Here is a 21,902-nt window from a genome sequence, read left to right on the forward strand (position 1 = left end):
AGGGATAGTTCAACCAAAACTGAAAATGATCCCATAATTGACTCACCCTCAAGCCATCCTATAATGGATGGATGCACTTTTTTGGGCTTAAAATTTGGGGCTGCCATTCACTGCCATCATAAAGCTTGAATTAGCCAGGATTTTTTTATGTAACTCCAATTGTATTTGTCTGAAAGAACAAAGTCATCAATCAATCAACTTTATTTATATAGCGCTTTTACAATCACGATTGTGTCAAAGCAGCTTCACAGTGTCAAACAGGATAATATTGCAACAAAATTAGATTTGGCTGTACAGTCGTTCTGGAGAAAACTGTGATGTTATCAGCTTATTTTCATTTATCATATAGCTACAATGTTGGCATATCAGTATTATAGTTTATAGAATTAAATAAAACCTAATTCATAAATTTTATTTGTAAAATTAGTTGAATAACTTTAATCGAAATTTTAGTGTCCCCAACTGAGCAAGCCAAGCCAAAGGCGACAGTCATACACACCTAGGATGGCTTGAGGGTGAGCAAATTATGGGATAAGTTGAATTTTTGGGTGAACTATACCATTAACTTAATGTAGTCTTCATTATTACATTACAAGTCACTTTCTCTTCTGTTTATACTTTATTTACAGAATTCCTCAAGTATATTGGTTATACATTGTACCGGTCATTTGTCAGCTTTAAGATCATTAATAAGCTATAAGCTAGTGTACTCTTCAAAGTTAACTACCATTTTGTTAGATATATGCATTTCTATGTTCTCTTTTGGGACAATGGACCAAAATTATTGATTATTTTTCCAAACATCTGCTCTTTAAAATACCTTTCCCCCTGTAACTAACTAGCAAGTAGCAAATCACAGCTGTGATCTAGCTAAAGCCTATTACTAATTTTGTTTTATGTGCAATAATGACTGGTATTGCTATGGAAGCTAGTTTACACCATGGAATAAAACAATTTAAAATATAAATGTGACTTTATATCTCAAAACTGCAATTTATAACTCACAATTGCAAGTTTATAGGAGCTCATATTTTTGACTTTACAACACATAATTGCGACTTTTGTATGCAATTCTGACTTTATAACTTTAAATCTAAGTTTATATCACGCAGTTCTAACTTTATATGCAATTCTGACAATAAAAGTCAGAGTTAAAAATTCAACAACAACAAAATATATATCCTGTGGCGTAAAAAGTAGCTTCCGTATACTGCATTGCTAATACGTTTCTCTACACTTCTTTTGGATCTTCTTTTATGGTATATTTTAATTTTCCTTGACTATGTTGCCTATACAAAAAAATAAAACGAGTATGGATTTATTTTTGTGCTTGCTAATAATGTTTGACAAATGGTTACAAGAATATACAGTACCACATGTTAGCATTTAAAAGTGGTTTTCCCTTGAAATATTAGGCTTTCGCTTGTTCCAGTTCTTTCCTGGGTTTTTCGCTTCTTTCCCTTTCATTTAGATTTCATTGTAACTCCTTTTTAATTCCCCATCTGGTAAGTTTACAGAGTAAAACATGGCTCCTGACTGGGTAACAGATGTGTGGATTGGTTTATGATGGCGTGGACCACTGGGGAGGACAGCAGCGGGGGGCCGAGAGGTGCTGTCAGTGCCCGGGGGGGATCAGTCAAAGGATTTTTATGTACTCTCCTTGGGTGCAACCTGGCACCAAAGCAAAGAGTCTTGGTTTCATCCTTTCAACACAGAAATGGGTGGTGGGAAAATAACTTTTGGATGGATGTATTATAACCATTTCCACAGGCCATATTCCACTACAAGACCTACTTGTAGCATCATCATACTCGTGCAAACGAACTTATGGCTGATCCGAGCTTCACACAAGCTGGCTTTATGAAGAATACATCTGCCGAATATAGTATGGGAAGTTTGACAAGATGAGTCTGATTCCATATGTTTTAATTTAACACATGGGCTGAGAAGCACTGAGCCGGCACGTCATCACACTTGTCCAAACCTTACAGATACTAATTGAAGTCACCTGGTAAGCCACAGGGCCCCACCTCCCATACTGCCCTGAACCAGCAACATTAGAGTGAGGACGGCACGTGAAAACCAAAATTAAAATGGGCGACCAAAGTCAAAATGTAAACGGAGATTATTTTATTACATTCTTCTGTTTCAAGTCACCCTTTAAGAGACACAATTAAGGCCAAAACATCAAGTCGAGCACGCCATTGCAGCTAAGCATCTGGGACAGTTAAAAAGGCGCTACCCGAGGTGTTCAGAAATGTGTCGTAAAAGTTAACAGGGCTGTGGTGGTCTGCGAAAGTGCCCTCGTCACCTTGTCGCTCGATAGCTTTTTTGCTACTTTACATTTCACACATGTATTCCAACATTTGCAAATGCTAACATCTTTTGTTTGGCATGTTTTGTTAGGGTATCTTTGAACTGCTAAGCCTGAGATCAGCGTTGACATTTATATTAGAAAAAAAGAACCGTATTGCATTATGTTGTATTTTTTATTAGGACAGCTTAATTCTTAATACTTGAAAACAAGTTGTTCTGAGAACATTTTAATGTTGAAATCTATCTTGTTTGTGCTGCTGCAAGAATATATTGGAATGCTTGTGGTTATGCGGATCTATCCTTAAATGTTACAGGGTGTCCAGAGGGAAAGAAAGTGGAATTCATAACCAGCCTGTTGGATGCCCTTACTACTGACATGGTGCAAGCTATCAACTCACCAACCCCCTCTGGTGGTGGGAGGTAAGAACTTAATAGTAATGCATTGTTTACAGATGCCATGCAAAAGCATTTTAGTCAAAATAAACAGCATTTAATTTAATTGTATTAATATCATAAGAACCAAAAACAAGTCTAGTTTTGATCGGGCCAGCATTGATTAACTAGATAGGAATATGCAGTATTTTTGTAGTAGTTCTTACTTGTTCTAAAGGTCCTACCACATTGGTCGAGTTGGCCTGACAAATTTCCCTCAGCTTCCCATGTCTCTCTGGCCAAGAGCGTTATGTGTTCAAAGTCTGAACACAATAAATCAATCAATTTGATCATGTCGTAATTGTAATTCTTCAAAAGAGGTATCATTAATGTCCACATAGAACAAACAGTTCTTCAAGTTTTGTAATGGTTTTGACATTTTGATCTGCCCTAGTGTGATGCTTTTTGGTGAAAAAGTTATAAAAGAACTGTGTGCTGCTTTTCTCTTCAGTCATTTCCAGTCTCTCTTCTCTCACTGACACATTAAAAAAAATTATATGAAAAATAAATTTGACTTATATTAAAAGTATTATACAGCACATTCCTCCAGCTGTGATTGTTTCTGCTCCAGGTTTGTTGAGCCTGACCCAAGCCACACACTGGAGGAACGGGTGGTTCATTGGTACTTTGCCCAGCTGGATAATAATGGCAGTCACGATATCAACAAGAAAGAGATGAAGCCATTCAAGCGATATGTGAAGAAGAAAGCCAAACCCAAACGATGTGCCCGCAAGTTCACCGACTACTGCGACCTTAACAAGGACAAGACCATCTCCCTTCAAGAACTCAAAGGATGTCTAGGAGTCAATAAAGAGGGTATGCAGTTTTTCTTCATGCATTTATGATAAAAATAATAAGTCTAAAGGAGCTAGTCTAAAGGAACTGGAGTGGTGGTGTTGTGCTTTGGTGGAACCACATTTGGCGAGGTTATTAGGGAAGTTACTTAATTTCCCCTGGTACTTCCTGTTTCATTGAGTGCACAATGAAAGTTGGTGTTCCTACCAACTTCCTACCAATTTGATATGGTGGAGGGAGTAGTTTCTGGTAATAGTATTTACATTACAAGGGAAGATATACAAGAATGGTTTGCCTGAAAAGTATTTGTAAATAAATTGGTAAACAATTGAATGCAGATGCTATTTCCCAGGTTGTTTAATACATGTTCTGCATTTAAGTTCCTGTAGACAAGAAATAAATAAAAAAAATATGTATTGAGATAATAGTAGTTAGACAGTCACTAAAAGTGTAATATGTAGGATTTTTGCAGTAAAACATCCAAAAACCACCAGGTCAGTGTTATATATTTTGTTCAGTTGAATACTTACAATATCCAAATGTTACTGCTAGTCTTTGTTACAATTCGTTACTGCCAGTCTCATGCAGCCAATAACACACAGAATAACATTATAACTTTCAACACACTCAAATGCAGTTTAGATAGTGTAGACCAAGTGAAGAAGCATTGCGTTTCCTCACAAATTTTATTTGTCAAATAAACTGACCTGTAATTCAGCACTTGTGAGTAGTTTGATAGAATGAAATGTCCTCTATTTTTTTTTTTTTTTATCCCCGGGACTCGCGCGTGTACGTGGTGCTGATATCTGTCTCTTATTAGTAATCCCGCCCTTCTTCATACCACAGTCATGTTAAAAAACATGAATGCATTCACTCATCCATAAACATTATTTCCCCATGAACATTATTAGATCCATCGGTCAGTTCCATGATTCCACGCCCATTCGCTGTGTTCACTTAGTGTTCATACTCAAAACCCAAACATGTGGGTAAATAAGGCTGAGGAAAGACAACTAAAAAACATTCTTTATAATCTCATGTTCTGAGCATTGATTGTATAATTAAATACTGGCACAGTGACATCTTTGTGAGATTCAGTAGTTGCTGACTACTGGAAAAATTGATAGGAAAAACAATGTGTCTGAGAAAACATGTTACTCTGATCTTGTTCTTATGATTAACTGATATCTGTCTGTCTTGTATGTTCTGTTTGCAGGTAGCACTACAATCAGCAGCAGTCAAGGGACAAGGCAAGGGACAAATTTGTTCAGTAAGGCCTGACTAATTGCTTTCGCACTAACATTTTCCTGCAGAGAGCAGCAGTTATAATATATTAACACTATGAATAGAGAGCGAGCAATGTAGTGAACAATATAAACCTTGGTGTTTTAAAATGGAGACGGCATGAATGATGCATCTTTGTGGCCACCCACATTGTGTCTGAGTTTGTGTGTACATGTATTCTTTGTGAGCTGGATTCAATAGATGATTACTTTAATCATAGTTTTTCATGGTAGTGGGGGTTGAGTCAGAAGTAACTATTCTCAGAGAATAATCAGGGACTAAAAAATAGCAGATAAAAAGAAAGTGACATCATTACTGAAAGTAATTTGGTGGAAAATTGACATTCAACTCCTAGAGACTGTTAAGCTGTCATCTATCTCTGGGAGGAAAATATGAATCTGTGCTCATAGGCACTTTTTCAAGCCAAAGTTTAAGTTGACAAGAAAGTGCAAATAAAATAATAACATGTGGAAACTGTTACAACTGTTACGTTACAATAAGTATACTATTGTATAACAAAGGTGCGAGTTAATGCCTTAGGTGTTCAATGTCCGTGTTTTTGGATGTTGTTACGGAAAGAGAGTATTCACAATAGCTATGTTTCCTTCAACCTATTTTTTGCGATATCGCATAAAAAACAGTTGGACAGAAACACCAAGATGCGCATAAATTCAAAACAAATCTTTAAAAAAAAAACATATGCGCTTGTTTGTGTAAAAAAAAAAAAAAAAAAAAAAAAACACGTTTATCAGATAAGGAAAAATGTGCATAAACAAAAATGGAAATAAATTCCTTAATTTTTGCCTGGGCAGACACATGCAAGTGTCTGACCCTATATAAAGTCATAATATCAACTTTGACATTGCAGTGTTTAATTATTTACAAAATACAGTGTGTTTCTTGAAAGTAGTTTTATTTAAAAAAGTAGTTAAAAAGTAGTTAAAAGTAGTCTTGAAAGTAGTTAAAATGATCATCTTAAACATTTTTGTAGTGTAAACTTGTTTAGCTTTAACTAGCTAATTCAATAAATGTTACCGTGCTTATTGGTAACACAAAGCTTTGATAGCATTAGCATAGCATTGCACTTGTTAAATGAGTGCAGCAATATAGAAATTTTTACATACTGAATAACTGTATAACACTTTTTAGGACTTAGCTTATTCACCGTGTCCCCCAGAGTTAGATAAGTCCATACATACCATTTTTATCTCTGATGCACCCACTACTAGCCTAGCTTAGCACAAAGGCTGGAGGTAAACGGCTCCATCCAGCCTACTGCTCAGTCAGTGACAAAATAAGGCCAACATTTTCCTTTTAAATGTTGTGATGTGTATAGTTACATCGTTTACTAAAACCGACAGAAAATTAAAAGTTGTTGTTTTCTAGACTGATATGACTATAGGAACTACACTCTCATTCCTGCGTAATAATCAGGGAACTTTGCTGCTGTACCATGGGTGCAGCGGCGCAGTGATATTACGCAGTGCCTGAAAATAGTCCCCAGCATGCTCTGTGCAAGCAGGAATGAGAGTGTAGATCCTAGTCATATCGGTCTAGAAAATCACAACTTTTCATTTCTTGTTGGTCTTAGTACACAATGTAACTATACACATCATACATTCCTTTAAACACTATATAGGGCCGGATTTACTAAACAGGGCAAATTAGCGTGAGAGTGCAATTCCTTAAAAGCAGTGGACAGTTCTGCGTGTGATCTACTGACAACAAAAAAAGTAACTGGAGAATTTCCATAACGAATGCAATCTACCCGTTAGCATCTGGATTAAGACATGCTTTTTTTTTTGGGTGGTAAAAAATAGCCATAAATACTACTGCCATATATACTGCGCTTAAAAGAGAAACTACTACAAATGCATATGAAAAAAGGACAGCCCTCAAAAATAACCCTGTCCATGCCTTTTCAGCACTAATTTTTCACTGCACGTCTTTAGTAAATCCTGACAGTAGTTTTTTAACGCCAAAAGAGGGTTTGCGCTGGCGCAAACTGTTTTTAAATCTGGCCCTAAACATTTATCTTGCATAACAAAGTGTCATATAACACTTAATTTTAGCATTTACTCTCCCTTTTGAGTGTCATGTCAAAGCATGCTGGGAAATATAAATCCAAGCCCAGTTTTGGTTCAATTTAAGTTTGTCTAAATTAAAAGAAACAAGTTCGTAAGACTTAAACCAATGAAACATTTCAGATTACTTCAAATGTGTCAGTTTTGTGAACTCCAAAGAAAACGAAAGCTCTACTCATAAAAGTTCATTTGTTTGAACTAATTTGTTTAATTTGAGTTGGCTCTACTCAAACCAATTAATTATTAATTAATTGGTTTAGAGCCAAATGTTAGGGTTTAGAGCCAAATGTCCTCCATTATTGTCAATGCTCAAAATAATTATTGTGCAAAGCCAATTAAATAAGATGCTTTTTGTCCCCACAATGGTGTAGTTAGATCATACACCAACTAAATTATGGTGAACAGCCTTTGGGTTAGAACTTGGAAGCAACCACTTAACCTCAGATAACTAGGCCGGATGGTGCGGTAGCCCACAATCCACCTGATCCTCCAAAGATTGAGTCAAAATAATGCTACATCCCATCATTAGCTGCACGAGAAGTTCTGCCACTCCATCACTGGCCATAAGACTTGCTACTTATGTTACTTATTACAAGAAGACATTCCGTCTAATAGCTTTTGTTGGACAAAACTTACAGGTTTGAAGTTACTCAGTTCTCCTCAAACACATCATTTGTTCTGCTTCAGAGATAAGCAATGACAAGTGCATTAGTAAGTCTGTAAAAATGTTTCCAACCTCATAAATCTAGTAGGAGAAAACGATTTCCAAAATTACCACAAGGAGTCATGACCCTGGGCTTTTTTTACTCTTTTCTGTTTTATATATCGCAAAATATAAATGTACGGTGCTGTCACGACTTTGCTGTATATTACTGGGTTATGAGAAGGAAAGTGTGGTTTTAATATTAACCCTGATGTGTTTCTCCATATCGGCCTCCTTTGGGTTTGTGGTTCTCTAAAGTGGAACTTAAGGGGAGAAATTATTTATCTAAATGCTATAATTCAGTGTGTCCCGACCCACCTGTTTCTCTTTGCTAAATTACAGCGTGAGGTTTAATTCATTGGGCTCCTGTGTGTAGACGCTCAGAAGTCATGCGCAGCTTTATAACTGGTTTGAATAAGACTTTGTGGCACCATTTCCTTCACATTTGATTAGTGGTAGTCTTCAGTGATATTTTCTTTAGAGCCAGAGAAAAAACACACTTATTTGGAAGCACGACTGTTTATTTGAAATGATGGCAACTGTAATAGCTCTGAGACCGAGACTGTCTCACATGTTTTTTTTGTTTTTTTTACCGTTTCGGAGACCGAGAAGCAGAGCAGAAAGCAGAGACATTCTGTCTCATAGAATGATGACAAGTCACTCTCTCGCTCCTTTGCGCTCACTGTCTGACTTTTGCCAGCCATAATGTTTTGCTCGTAGTTAGGTGTTTAGCGTTTGATGACAGGCTCGCTAGCCCACTAGCACAGTTTCTCGCCAGCTCGCTCTCCGACCAGTGGGATTCCCTTGTTATTAGCTGCTGTTTACCCTGGCTTGTGGGTTCTGGTAGCCTAGCAGAGTCCCACAAAGGACCCAGCGAGGGCTGAGCTCATGTGTTTACCCTGGCGCTGCCCACTTCAACCTAAAAACAGTGGCCGGGAGCGGGCAGAAAGTCAGGCCCAGTGGACCGTGACTAGCACTGCCAAGATAAACAGCTGCTTGGTTTGGAGAGCTGAGGGGCTTCTCCTGCCCACAGCCAAAGAGTTTGCTTTTCGACACCCCCCTCCCGTGTACACACTCGAGGCTTGATGAATTGGGCCAAGGTTCTCCTAAAAGACAGTTTTATGTCTTGTCGCTTAAAGTGTACTGGAAGTAAAATTGATGAGTCTGATGTAGTTGGGATTTGGGACTGTGCTCTGCCAAAATTTCTACGTGATGAGAGCCTCTGGACATTTCCTTCATCTGGCTGTGGCTGTTTGACAATGAATGTATGACAAATAGTGATATTTATTAAGTTACAAAACCAGTTACAGCAATCCAGACACCAGAATTATCTATTTAAAATGCTGATGATGCTCCTTATTACACTGTGTGTTTGGATATATGTTTATAACCAGGGTCATACGCAGGGTTTTATAAATACAGAGGTCCCAAAATGGGGGTTTTCTTAACCCTCTGGTGCTTTTCACTGATTTTGTTTTTTATTTCAATGAAATGAATGTACTATTTTAGTTTGTTAATGTTTTTTAATCGACAATTTAGCATTTCTAAGGGATTTTATGGGACTAAAGTATATTTATGCAGTCATTATAATCAATTTATTACCTCTTAACCAGTTTTTGAGTTCAGACCTGAAAATGAAATTTCCAAATTAAACTGTCATAAATCTTGCATGCTTTGGAGCACAGCCTTAAGGTTGAACTCTTTTTAAATAAAAGGTTTGGTTGATTATTGCTGAAGTGGGAAAAGAGTGAACTAAAAAACGGTTTGTTGTTATGAAAAATGCACAAAAAAAAATATTAAAATTTGTATATATTATACAAAAATATTATTTATATAAGAAATATATTTTTCAAAACATGTTTTATTCCAAAACTGTGAGAAAACTAATGCCACGAAACTAAACAAGTTGTAAATATGAGCTTTTAGTAAAATTGTGTTTGGGCACAGTACCAAAAGTTTTATACAAAAAGAGTATAAAAGTTTAGTTTAAAACCAAAAGCACCACAGATGAATTTACTGAAGGGGACCAGGAAACCTAGTTTATTAAATTAAATGTGCTCAGCAGCCTCTGTAAACAGTACATTCATTTGATTAGTAATCTCAAACACTGACATTGATGAGCACTTTAAGACAGTTTAGTACTATGCTAATCCGCATACGCTAATCCTGCGGATAATCTTTCCTGTAGGAAGTCCAGCACTACACCCACTGGGCAGTTAACTGGGTCCCTCTGGTGATCCCCACACCAAGAAGTGAACACTTTCCACTTCAAGGCATGCAGTTTCCTCGTGGAGGGAGCTCTAGACTGTAGAAAGGTCTCCACAATCTCAGTTGAGAGACCTGAACTCATGAGCTGGGCCCCTTCAGAGGCCAAGTCCACAGTTTCCACAGCTCTGGGTAAAGTTGCAGTACAGCTCCCCTCGCCTGAGAGAGTAGGTCCCTCCGGATCAGAATCTCCATGGGAGAGCCATCCAGGAGAGACACTAAGTCCGAGAACCATACTCAGCCCGGCCAGAAAGGGGCCACTAGTAATAGATGGGCCCACACAAGGCTCTCATAGGCGAGCCTGCATGGTGGTTGAATCCCAATAGTTGTCTGAGCTTGCAAAAGAACACTCTTCTTGGAATTCAATCTCAGACCAAGCTTCCTCAAATGAACAAGAACAACATCTCAATGTTGAACCGCCATCTGCGACTGCGCTAAAATCGACCAATCATCGATGTAGTTGAGAATTCGCATCCCCTACATGCGCAAGGGAACCAGAGGTGCGTGAAGGTGCGGGGTGACAAACCTAGACCGAACGGAAGTACCTGATATTGGTACACTTCTTCCCTGAAAGCGAACCTCAGGAACTTCCTGTGCTGTGGAAGGATGGAATACATGGAAATATGTGTCTTTTAGATCTATTGTGACAAACCAGTCATTAGACCTGATCCGTGACACGACCTGTTTGAGTGTAAGCATTTTGAAACTGAGTTTCGCTACAGCTCGATTGAGAATGCGCAGATCTAAAATGGGCCGCAACCCTCCATCCCACTTTGGCACACTGAAGTACTGGCTGTAAAACCCTGAATCCCTGCTGGGAGGAGGAACCCTCTCTATAGCCCCCTTTTCGCAGTCTGTACTTCTTGAGTCATAACCAGAGCCTCAGGGCCCACCACTGTGGGCAGAAACCCGTTGAAACTGGGTATACGACACTGTAATAAAGTTCGTTGAGTGGAAGGAAGGAGGCGGGAACCAGCGAACGTTCAACAACTTTAATTTTAAAATGAATAAACAAAACGAAAGTAAACCGCGGGCAGCCCCTCACGGACGACTGCCCAAACACACATCAATAAAACGTAAACAAAACATAACGTAAAGTCCAGGCCTCTCTCATCTTCCGCTGCCTTGGCTCCTCCTTTTATGCTCCCGTCACTTGGCCGTGAGACGAGACCGGTGTGTCACGCTGCTGGTACTCATTACCACTCTTCACCGGCCCGCTCTCGCGGCCCCTCGCCCCGCTGCTTGGCACACCACATACCCCCATCGCCCCTCGCAGGCCAGGGGGCACTCCCGAGACCCGGGGAGGGGGGGGGGGGGTTGATCACGGCGGCCGCGGCACCTGGGGGTAAGGACAGAGAGGCGAGAGAAATGGAGACGGGAGCACGGAGCTACAGTACGAGAGAGGGGAGAGAGGGAGAAAGAAAAAAAAAAAATGTGGTCCGGTTCCCCGACATACTGCCGCTTGGTCCTCACCAGCTGAGAGGCTCTTCCTCACGGTGCTATGCGATGGTGCTGGACACCCGGTGGACGGCCCGATCCTCCTCCACCCCCTGGCGGCCGGCGGTGGCTCCTCCGATTGAGGGCAGACAGCAGCGAGCTCCGCGTTCCCTTCTCCTCCCCATTATGGCGGACAGCAGCAGGCTCCGGCCCACGGTGAACGCCGGCAACTCCTCCGCTCTCTCAAGGATGGCCGCCACCCCACCTCAACCCAGGGGCACGGCAGCGAGCTCTCCGTCCCACCGGTCTTCACTCGCTCCAGCACCACCGCCTCGGGCAGCCACTCGCGGTCTTTCCTCATCCACGCTGCCCGAACTCCTCTGCACCCCCTCAGCAGCGAGGGCTCTCCGACAGCGCGTCCCTAATTCCTCCCGGGCTTCGGCACCAATGTAATAAAGTTCATGGATGGAAGGAAGGAGGCGGGAACCGGCGAACGTTTAACAAACTTTAATTCCAAAATAAATAAAATGAAAGTAAACCGCAGCCAGCCCCTCACGGACGACTGCCCAGACACACATAACAAAACTCAACATAAAGTCCAGGCCTGGTCCTCTCTCGTCTTCCGCTGCCTTGGCTCCTCCTTTTATGCTCCCGTCACTTGGCCAAGAGACGAGATCGGTGTGTCACGCAGCTGGTACTCATTACCACTCGTCACCGGCCCGCTCTCCTGGTCCCTCGCCCCGCTGCTTGCCACACCACAGACACCTGAACTGGATGTATACACCTTTCTTATAATATACAGGACCCAACGATGATTCTCCCACTCTGCCAGAAAATCTATGTACTCTGCACATCGAGCGCAGCTCCTTGAAGCGGCGAACTGGCAGGGAACAACTGGCCCGACTGTACAATAGCCCTCTTTCGGCATTGCGGCGGTGTTAGCGGATCGCTGAAGGGAGGCGGGCACCATATGCTGAGGTGAACACCATTGGTGTCAGGGTCTCTTCGACACAGCCTTCTTAGCAATAATGACGGTCTTCAGATCCGTCTTACCCTTCGAAGGCTGCGAACGATTAATTAAGTAGCTAGTTCACTGGTAAATATTACAGAATACAAACATCCCAGACAATGGCAGACAGTGACCAAGACAGCTCTGGCATAGTCAATAACACTTCTATAAGTGACTTACAGTTTCTTTACAGTTGTTGAGGTAAACAGAAAAAAAGGTACGTTGGGTACAGACATCGAATTTCAGATACCGGTTAAAATGTGAACGGTACCCAACCCTAAATATAGTGCTAAGTATATGTTAGCAAAATGCTCCTTTCTACAATGATTTATTAGCTGACTAAGGAGTTTATGATTATTTAAAGACTTTTCTGAGGTAAATATAGCATAACGTGACATGGTTTGCAAGCTGTTTAATTGGCGTCATTCTGCGGTTTGAAACACTCTTTTTCATTCTTTTTCTGATTGAGCGATTACATTAGATATGATATGGATTTTGGTAAGGTGTACTGTATCTTTCAACATGCCTTCTGATGTTCATTCATGTTTATTTTGTGCCATAACTAGTAGTAACCGCAAGAGATGACAAGTTTGCGTAAACTTCCACGCCCCGTTAAAGAATGGCAAAATGGTATTTGTTTGAATTTCTTAATAAAATGGATAACATTTGAACATTTTTATAAAAAATTAACAAAAAACTAAGTATATTGTGATTTATTGAATGGGAGGCACAATACAAAGTTATTTGAAGAGTTGTTGAAAGTGATCGCAGAGGAAAAGATGTATATATAAAATTCATATTTTAAAATGTGAAATATGCTCTTCACTATCAAACCATCTCTTACACAGGCATTCTTTTCATTGTATGTAAGAAACTCCGAACTAAATGCACTAATTATTAGTCTCTAATGTGCGGGTAAGCTTGTATGCCTTTGTTGGAAATTAAGAGGGCTGTTAAAACAGGGGTGGGCCATCCTTCCAGGCTAATTGTTTAATATCACTATATGGGACTCACCTGCTCTGCACATTTCTACAGATTCTACCAGTGCATTGTAACACTTATATTGGTACTTCCTCTCGTTAAAGCAGTTTAAGGCAGCATATTTAAGATAGCATGCATGCCACTGTTTTTGAGCTTTAAGTGGTAAAAATAGCCAGTTGCTTTTGGATGGACAAAAACTTGATGTCAGACTGTTTTAGTGAGCTGGAAAATATGTCAGTTTGTTTGCTTTCATTTTGACAGCAGACATGAGACTCGACTCTTATTTCTTGCGTTAGAAAGAGGCTTTGTTTGTGTGTGCCATTAGCCTTGTGAAAAAGGCACTTTAAGCATCTGGCTGGGAGAATGTTGCAGACACACTGATTTGTTGCATCTTAGTCATGTACGATAATTATGGATGACATCATGGTGATGTTTTCTATGGAGTATGCAAAAAAAGAAGGAGACTACTTGCTCAATTGGGAAATTTGGCACTGTCTGGGAGTGAATCGCCCTTGCTTTTTTATGTCCTTTTCTGTAGCCTTTTGTATACAAGCACAAGTCTAACTTAGGTTTATTGTATGTTGAGATTATATAGCATTTGCTTTCAATTTCCTGTTTTTGCAGTGCCCAATATATATATTTTTTATAACTGGTGGGTTGTGATCCAGAAATGCAGGTTGCAGGTCTGAGAGCAAGTAAAATACACCTCAACACCTCAGCCAATGTCTTGCCAATTTCTCTTTTTCATCTCAGCCAATGTCCTGTTAATTATTTTGCACATTATTGGGTCATTATTGGATTTATGGTCCTATTAATACATTTTATTGTTTGATTTTATGGTCATTTTTGTTGACTTTTGATTTCTAAACACTACTACTGCATTAGGATGCCACTTAATCCCTAATATAAAGTCTTTACCACACTATATGCTCCTTATCAACACCTGATTTTGCAGAAAACTAGTAGTACCCCTCTAAATGTTGTACAAATCATGCACAATTTTTTTCAAATCAGCATCAGTGATACCTTGTTGCACACCTTTTCTGCCACCGGGCAGTAGCCTACCCCTCCAAGTCTCCAATGTAAGTCCTAATCAGAGATCAGCAGTCAGGTAAGGCTGCTCTCAGACACACTGGATCTGGTTTCCCCGGCCTTTATCAGATGAGGGGGACGGGGGTGAGCAGGGAGAGGCTTTGTGTTCTTAATGGCACAGTCATTTCATCACTTTACCGCTCTGAAAGAGTAGAGGCCAAAGTAGACCTTTTTTCTGGTGCCTGTTAATTACCAAAGGGAATTGGGCTTTGGAGAAGAATGAGTATGCAGACACTGAGAGCTAAAAGAATTCTCCACACTAACGGACAAACAAGACATGCTCTCAAATTCGCCTCAAAAACGCCCCTGCAACTATGTTTAATAGGTATGTTTGCTGTGGGGATATATATATGTCAATGTCAATGTCAATTTTATTTATATAGCACCATTTCCACAACACATGGTTGACCAATGTGCTTTACATAGAACACACAACACTGGGACACTAAATATAACAGTAAAAATAGGAATTTGAAAGATAAAAAGTACTTAAAAGTAAATATATAATTATAGTATATAGTAATAATATAGTATAATTTAAAATGGATTAACCACAGTTAAAGGATTAGTTCACTTTAAAATGAATTTTTTTTAATAATTTACTCACCCCCATGTCATCCAAGATGTTCATGACTTTCTTTCTTCAGTTGAAAAGAAGTTAAGTTTTTTTTGAGGAAAACATTCCAGGATTTTTCTTCACATAATGGTTTTCAATTGAAACCAACAGGTTTAAGGTCAACGCAGGTTCAAAGGAAGGGTTTCAGATACTTTAGTCTCTCTCTCTCTGTAGAGAGAGATTTCGTGTTTAACCTCAAATGCTCGACTTCGGTGTTGTGAGTCATTACAAACGCATGACATCATCATGTCGGAAAGGTCACGGCCCTGATGTAGGTGGAATTACCGACCCAGTGCCGAAAAACTATTTTTTTCTCCTCCAATTTTAAAATCCTCCAACAATGCTGTTTTACCTTTATTTTTGTAAAGGACATTTGATTTAGTCTTTGCACGTTTGCTTTAACACTGGGTCGGTACTTCCACCTACGTCAAGGCCGTGACCTTTCCAATGTGATGACTCACAACACTGAAGTCGAGCATTTGAGGTTAAAAAAATATATAATTGTTGTTGTTTTTAATAACTGATGTTTACGCTAAATAAGATAAAAATATTTATCCGCTGATTGCCATTAAAGCAAACAATTATCCATTATATGGAGCAAAGGTTTAAGGTTTGGTTAGTTGCATGTAATTATGCATAATTTATAGTTATTACTATAATAACTACATGTAACGTATGTTACAATGACGCAGTAAAATAAAGCATTATCAATCGTTTTTATTGATTCATTTACATGTGCGAACCAATTGACTAGAAAAAAATAGGATGTCCAACAGATTTTCCAGAGAAAGGACCACATATGCAGGACAAATGACATAAATCAGAAATGTCAATCATTATTGTATGCTTAATGTAGTGAATCAAGGTAAACACAAAAAGGCAAAACTCTTCTGCAGTACACCTTTAAATTTAGCAGTGACACTTTTTAGCAGAGAGCTAGAAGTGTGCTTTGGCTTTTACATGTGTGTGCTAGGGTATGCAATGAAAATGTCATCAGCATAATATGCGCATACTGTGTGCATGCAGCTCTTTTTTACCGCCACATCTTGATTATTTTTGCTCTAATTAGTTGGTCTGCAAGGTGGCAACACTGGCAGGCCATGTTTTACAGTTGTCAAAGAAATAGATGGAACAACCGAATACTTTAGATCACAACAATAGATGTTTGGGTTAACAAGCGCTTCTGTAAGTGGGTTAATAAATACTCATGAATACAAAGTTCTGTCAAAAAACTCTTCATGATGCAGACTGATAGGTCCTTAACTTAACCTGTGTGTAATCACATCATTCTCTATTGGGCATAGCTGATTGGTTCCTGTTGTATCAGTAGCCAATGGGCTCACTGCTCAATCTTCAATACTTGGTTAGCATTTGCTGTAGCAGTGCAGTGCGCATTCAGAAACCCTCCACCCTCCCCAGCTGCACCTGAATAGATGCTATGGGTAATTCATGCACGCTATATTGTACAGCAGCAGCATGTCTTACTTGCTCACAACAGAGTGCGTGTATATTGACAGTAGCAAGTCCCATACTTGATAACAGGATAATAACAGCATCAACAGCGTGTCAGATCTATTACACCAAGACCAAACATATCAACATTGTCATAACAATTACTATGCCAAACACTCAGAAAGTTGTCATGACAGAACTGTAGTTAACCGAGTCAACCAAGTCCTGGAGAGAGAGAGATAGCACAGGCACTGGATGAAGATGAACTTTCTAGTGAGCATGTATTGACTGCACACACTATCTGTGCTTTGAAAGACAATGCAATGTAGTGTTGTCAAAAATATCAATATTGATTTTTTTATACATATCGATGCTGAAATATCTTCTTATTTTCTGCAGAACAGATACATGATAACAGCTCTGCTTTCTCGCTCTCTCGTCTTGCCAACAGTGAGAGTTACATACAAACCCGCCTCCCCTCACTCACTTGTCTCATTCGGATGAGTATTGAATATTTTTGGGCTTGAATTTCAGTGTGGGATTCTGTGTATTATGCATAATTTTACTAATTTCCGCAGATTTTGTGCTCACACCCAAAGTGCGCACTCATTAAAGGTGCACTATGCAACTTTCTGTCCACTGGAGGGCGCCTATTTTAAACAAAGGCGTAGTTTGATGACGCCAAGTGTGAGCGCAGTATCTTGGAAAATGTGGTCTTGACCTCACAGCCGGTGGAAAAGAGGACTCGGGCAGAAATCATTTTCATGGATGCGGTTATTAACGTTACTGTAGTGTGAAGCAGAGCAGGACCGAGTGTTGTGGAGCTGAGCGCGGCTGCTGGAGTGATTGTTATACAAACACACGGCTCGCGAGTACTGGGACTTTTATTATGATGGGACGGGACACAGTTGCCGGGGGCGCGCACTTCCGCTTTTTCCGGTCATGATTATAAGGTAAAGGCAGCAGCTCTGTTTATCATATTAGATACATTTAAGTGTGTTTAAAATGATGTTATGACGTTACTCGGCGTTCGCTCGGCGCTGCTGTGACATGTTCACACTGCTAAGAGAAAAGCGCTTCTGCAGAATAAAACCGAGGGTAACGCAGATATGACGCGATTGACAGGCGACTCGCTCAAACGCTATGCTGAAACGTCCCGGTCCTTAGTTAAAATAGCAATTTTCTCACAATTTACAAATAGTTGGAAACATTTGGGATATTGTAAGTACTCAACTGAACAAAATATAGAACACTGGCCTAGTGGTTTTTGGATATTTTACTGCAAAAATACTACATAGTGAACCTTTAAGCCATCTCTCAGTACTAAATTGAATTCTTTTTCACTGCTTATTGCGCTGAAACAGTAGCCTATAAATCTAGACGCACCCTAGCAGCAACAAATCTAATCTGCCCGCGAGTGTCGTCTAGCAACTCTCAATACCCTTCTGAGCTGTAATCGTCAAACTCTGGTCGGGCCAATCACATCGTGTATAGAGTCGGTGGGCGCATAATGATGCCAGAGTTGCGTTTGCGTGCTTCTAGTAAACACAGAAACTGGCGAACGGCGGTCATTCGAATCAGCTTTGACCGCGATTCTGGAAGACTTGAAGTTAAGCTTTTCTCTGAGAAAAGAAAAAAGAACGGCACTGAAGTCATTCTTAAAAAGGGAAGATGTGTTCTGAGTTTTGCCGACCGGATACAGCGAAAGTTTAATGTGCTCCGTTTCACCTTCGTTGCTCTGGTTGGTGTAGCGCTGTCCTATCGCGTGCAGAGGGAGTTTGAAAGACAACCGTTTATCCCGCCCCTCAGATTGAGCTGTCAATGGTGAGTTTCCAGACCAAACATCTTGATGTGGGTCTGGCTTGTCAGGCTACTTAAACAGTCATATAGACACAAAATAAATTCTTAATGGCGGTCTTACTGAGGACTCACGTAAACGCAGTCAGTTTTAAGTGAACGTAAACAGTTGCATGTGTAGCAGTATAATGGATCTGTGTGTCAGATCTTAAAGTGATAGCAGCCGATATACCTGCTGCCAAATAATAATAAAAATATCTATATGGCAGTTTTCCCCATGGTCTCAATATAAAGATTGTGGCCAGTGAAAATGCTGAGTGACTAGGAACTTTGGTAAACCACTAGCCACAGTGACTGGTGAGCAAAAAAAGTAAATGCCAAGCCCTGCATAGGCTACTGTAAGCGTTTGTGTAAAAACGGAATATACTTTAGGCTTAAGTTTGAGTAAGTAATAAATTCAGCATAGCTGATAAAACAGGTCTGTTCCTTTTGATTGAGCGTCCACCTGCATTCCCCCACCCCCAAAATGCCTGCTGTTGACCTCACACATACACACACATCTGATGGACTCTCCCGGGCACCCCCCTCTGCCTGTCAGTCCCTTCCCCCATGGGGTAGGGGAGGGGATTCTTCACTGGAACTCTTGTACTCCCTTCTACAGCGGCCATCTGCAAGCAATCTGTCTGTGTTACCCATCTCCCAAGTTCCTCAGACTCTCTCTGATTGATAGCCCCAATTGGAGTCCTGGCCCAAACTGTGGACACCAAATGTCCCTGTTCCCAATGCCATCATGATCCAATTACACGCCACATCAGTCCGCTATGGTTTACTGTACTGTACATTGCGTGAACAAAATACTCTTTCTGCCGCATCTTGGGTTCATGTTGTGTAAATTACTTTTTATACCGAAGCAGCAATTTGCATGAATCACCAATGATTTGTGGACTAATGTCAAACGTCCCAGCCTCAAAGGCAAAATGGATAAGTGAGAGAATTTAGGACAAGGAGGTAGCAGCAGAGAAAGAATTACACATCAGCCGTAGGGGAAGTATCTGTTTCCCAAATGACTATGCAAAGAGAACAAACATGGCCTCTCATCCTTCCCTCAACATTAAGATGCTCATACACATAACATAATTTGAATGAAGCCAGTGCATCTTTTGGAGCGTATCATCTTGAACGCATTTGGTGCATCTGGAGATGTTCTGCTCGCAGACAAAGCCCACACATCCGACCATGTTGTTTGCCCCGTATCTCTCTTCCTATTTGTCATGTGTGTGAGATCGCAGACAAGATCTAGGGTGCATGTATGTGCGCATATGTGAACGTGTGCATGCGTGAGTGCAGATAATCTCAAGAATGCCGCCGCCTTCTCACGCTATGACTGTGTTTTGCCGCATCTGTAGGCCAGCAAGCCGAGCGCGAACACCTCGCCTCTCACCTATTCTCACCACGCTGTCTGTTTTCCAGTAGGTCGTCTGGTCTGAAGACAGAAAGTTCCAGAAGATGAGGCAGTAGCAAAAAGCACAGTGGGAAGGCATCTGTTCACTGCTGGAAGAGCACAACAAAGGATTTATTAAGAGGTTCCTCAAGAAAAAGAAAATGAAAATGTTATCATGGAGCCAAAATATTTGCACTTTCTCCTCCCATTGTTAGGCATTTTATAATGTCCTTTGTTTGTGTTGGAAACGTATTATTAATATGACTTAAAGATTGACAAAAATGTATGTCAGAGAACACAGACTGTAAGTGTTGAATGATTATCTTCTACCGTCCACATTTTCAGCACATCCACACTCACTGCTAATCCAGACAGTATTATATAGCTGTTTTTGAATGAGAAATTTTTGAATGTCAGTTCAAAAATGTAAAAAAAAAAAAAAAAAAAAAAGCAAGCATACCATTTTAAATGAGCTTGCCTTCAAGTGTATCATCTGTTTGCTGTTGTTTTTGAAAATGTCCATTCAACCAATATGTTTGCTCTTTTGTTCACCTTGGTAACGGAACTAATGGAGCATTAGTGAAAAAGAAATGGAGCGAAATCTTTTCTGTCAACAAACATTAGCTATGGTCTCTCAGTCTTGCACCTCAGGACACTAGTAATCCATCGCCTGAGAATTAGCAGTAAGTTCTACATGGTTTGTTCAGAAGTCAGAGGTCAAAAACACTATCACGCAAAATTAGTTTTGTAAATGTCACGAAACACTTCACTCAGATTTACTTTCTTCAAATAGATTATTTAGTAAGTATGGTGTGTTTTGCATACCGAACAACTGGTGTTGCTCTTGGGCCTTAAATATCAAATAGTACAGGGTGTTCCAATTGCTATAGACTGGTATGCACGCAACTTGCCTAGTTTTGGATCCTTATTTATAATATCTTTTCATGAGAAATTCTTGAGTGTAACATTTGTCCATATATCAGTTTTTGGTATACACTAACAGACAATACCCTTTTTCGGACATGTGCCATGGTATTCTTTCAATTACTTACGAGTGACCATGGAAAATTACAATGTAATCATTCAGTACCACTATATTAAAAAAAAATGTACCATGGTATTACCACGGTATCATTTTTCTCACATTTTCATCTCTGGCTAGAAGAGAATTTTCTTAATCAGGCGGTTCATGTAGATCTTACTATAAATGGAGTGTTTAAAAACAATTTTGTAATAAGTTGTGTTGTATGTTGCAGAAACGAATACGAGAAAAGGGTAAATGATAAATAAAAAATAGATGTATTACATTGACTCAAAATTACATTCTAATATATGTCATCATTTACTGGGCTTTGGAAATGATCCCTTCTTGTCCATTCCAAAAGCGATACTTCCAACGTCTTCCAAAAATAGATATATAAATATATTTACCCCCCTTTTTTCTGATGACTTTCTACTTTAGGAAAGATGCATTTGCTCATGTGATTGTTTTCTGTGTGTGTGTGTGTGTGTGTGTGTGTGTGTGTGTGTGTGTGTGTGTGTGTGTGTGTGTGTGTGTGTGTGTGTGTATGTGTGTGTGTGTGTGTGTGTGTGCGTGTGTGTGTGTGTGCGTGTGTGTGTGTGTGTGTGTGTGTGCGTGTGTGTGTGTGCGCGTGCGTGCGTGCGTGCTTTCTGGACATGTACTTGGAAGTCATTACTTTGGCTTGAAAATTAAAATAGTCAAGTTGTAAATATTTTTTGTGCTTTTTTTTTTTGTTGGTCTTTTCTCCAATTCAATCTTAAAACATTGTTTAGCAAACTCTGAAGGCAATGTTATCATCAATTTGATTATATCTTAGAGTAAATTGTAAGTAGACTGTTTTGCTCTCATCATGAAATGTCTGTTTTTTTTCTGAAGTTTGTTCAACACAGTGTAAAAATGACAGCCAGTGACAATACACATTTAAAATTTCTAACCGTGTCCATTTGTTTTTTTAACTGATAATGTACTTCCTTTTGCTCATGTGAGTTTAAATCCTATATTACTCTTTAGCATACTTTTAAAATGTAGTACATTTTAAACTTTATCAAATTACACACTAGTATCATGTTACTAATCAAGTACTTCAATATTTTACAATATGCGTGTTTTCTTGTGCTTGCAGTGTGTTACCTAAGAAAGTTAATATAAGGTACATGGGTTAGGTTTAGGGTTAGTA

At 39.7% G+C, this 21,902-nt stretch overlaps 1 protein-coding gene across 7 annotated transcripts in view; it reads left to right on the plus strand.

The window, feature by feature from the left end:
• Positions 1-21,659, plus strand: part of smoc1 (SPARC related modular calcium binding 1) — a 76,724-nt gene extending 55,065 nt beyond the window's left edge. For 6 of the 7 annotated variants that reach the window (XM_067454976.1, XM_067454979.1, XM_067454980.1 and 3 more), the window contains 4 exons: positions 2,631-2,736; positions 3,320-3,564; positions 4,760-4,813; positions 19,734-21,659. In XM_067454976.1, coding sequence (XP_067311077.1) covers positions 2,631-2,736; positions 3,320-3,564; positions 4,760-4,813; positions 19,734-19,750 — 422 coding nt within the window. In that variant the 3' untranslated portion in view covers positions 19,751-21,659. The remainder of the gene's footprint in view (positions 1-2,630; positions 2,737-3,319; positions 3,565-4,759; positions 4,814-19,733) is intronic. The other variant, XM_067454977.1, reaches the window with a different exon arrangement.
• Positions 21,660-21,902: the final 243 nt, after the last annotated feature.

Source organism: Pseudorasbora parva, chromosome 10 (genome assembly GCF_024679245.1).
Source record: "Pseudorasbora parva isolate DD20220531a chromosome 10, ASM2467924v1, whole genome shotgun sequence".
Taxonomy (NCBI): Eukaryota; Metazoa; Chordata; class Actinopteri; order Cypriniformes; family Gobionidae; genus Pseudorasbora; species Pseudorasbora parva.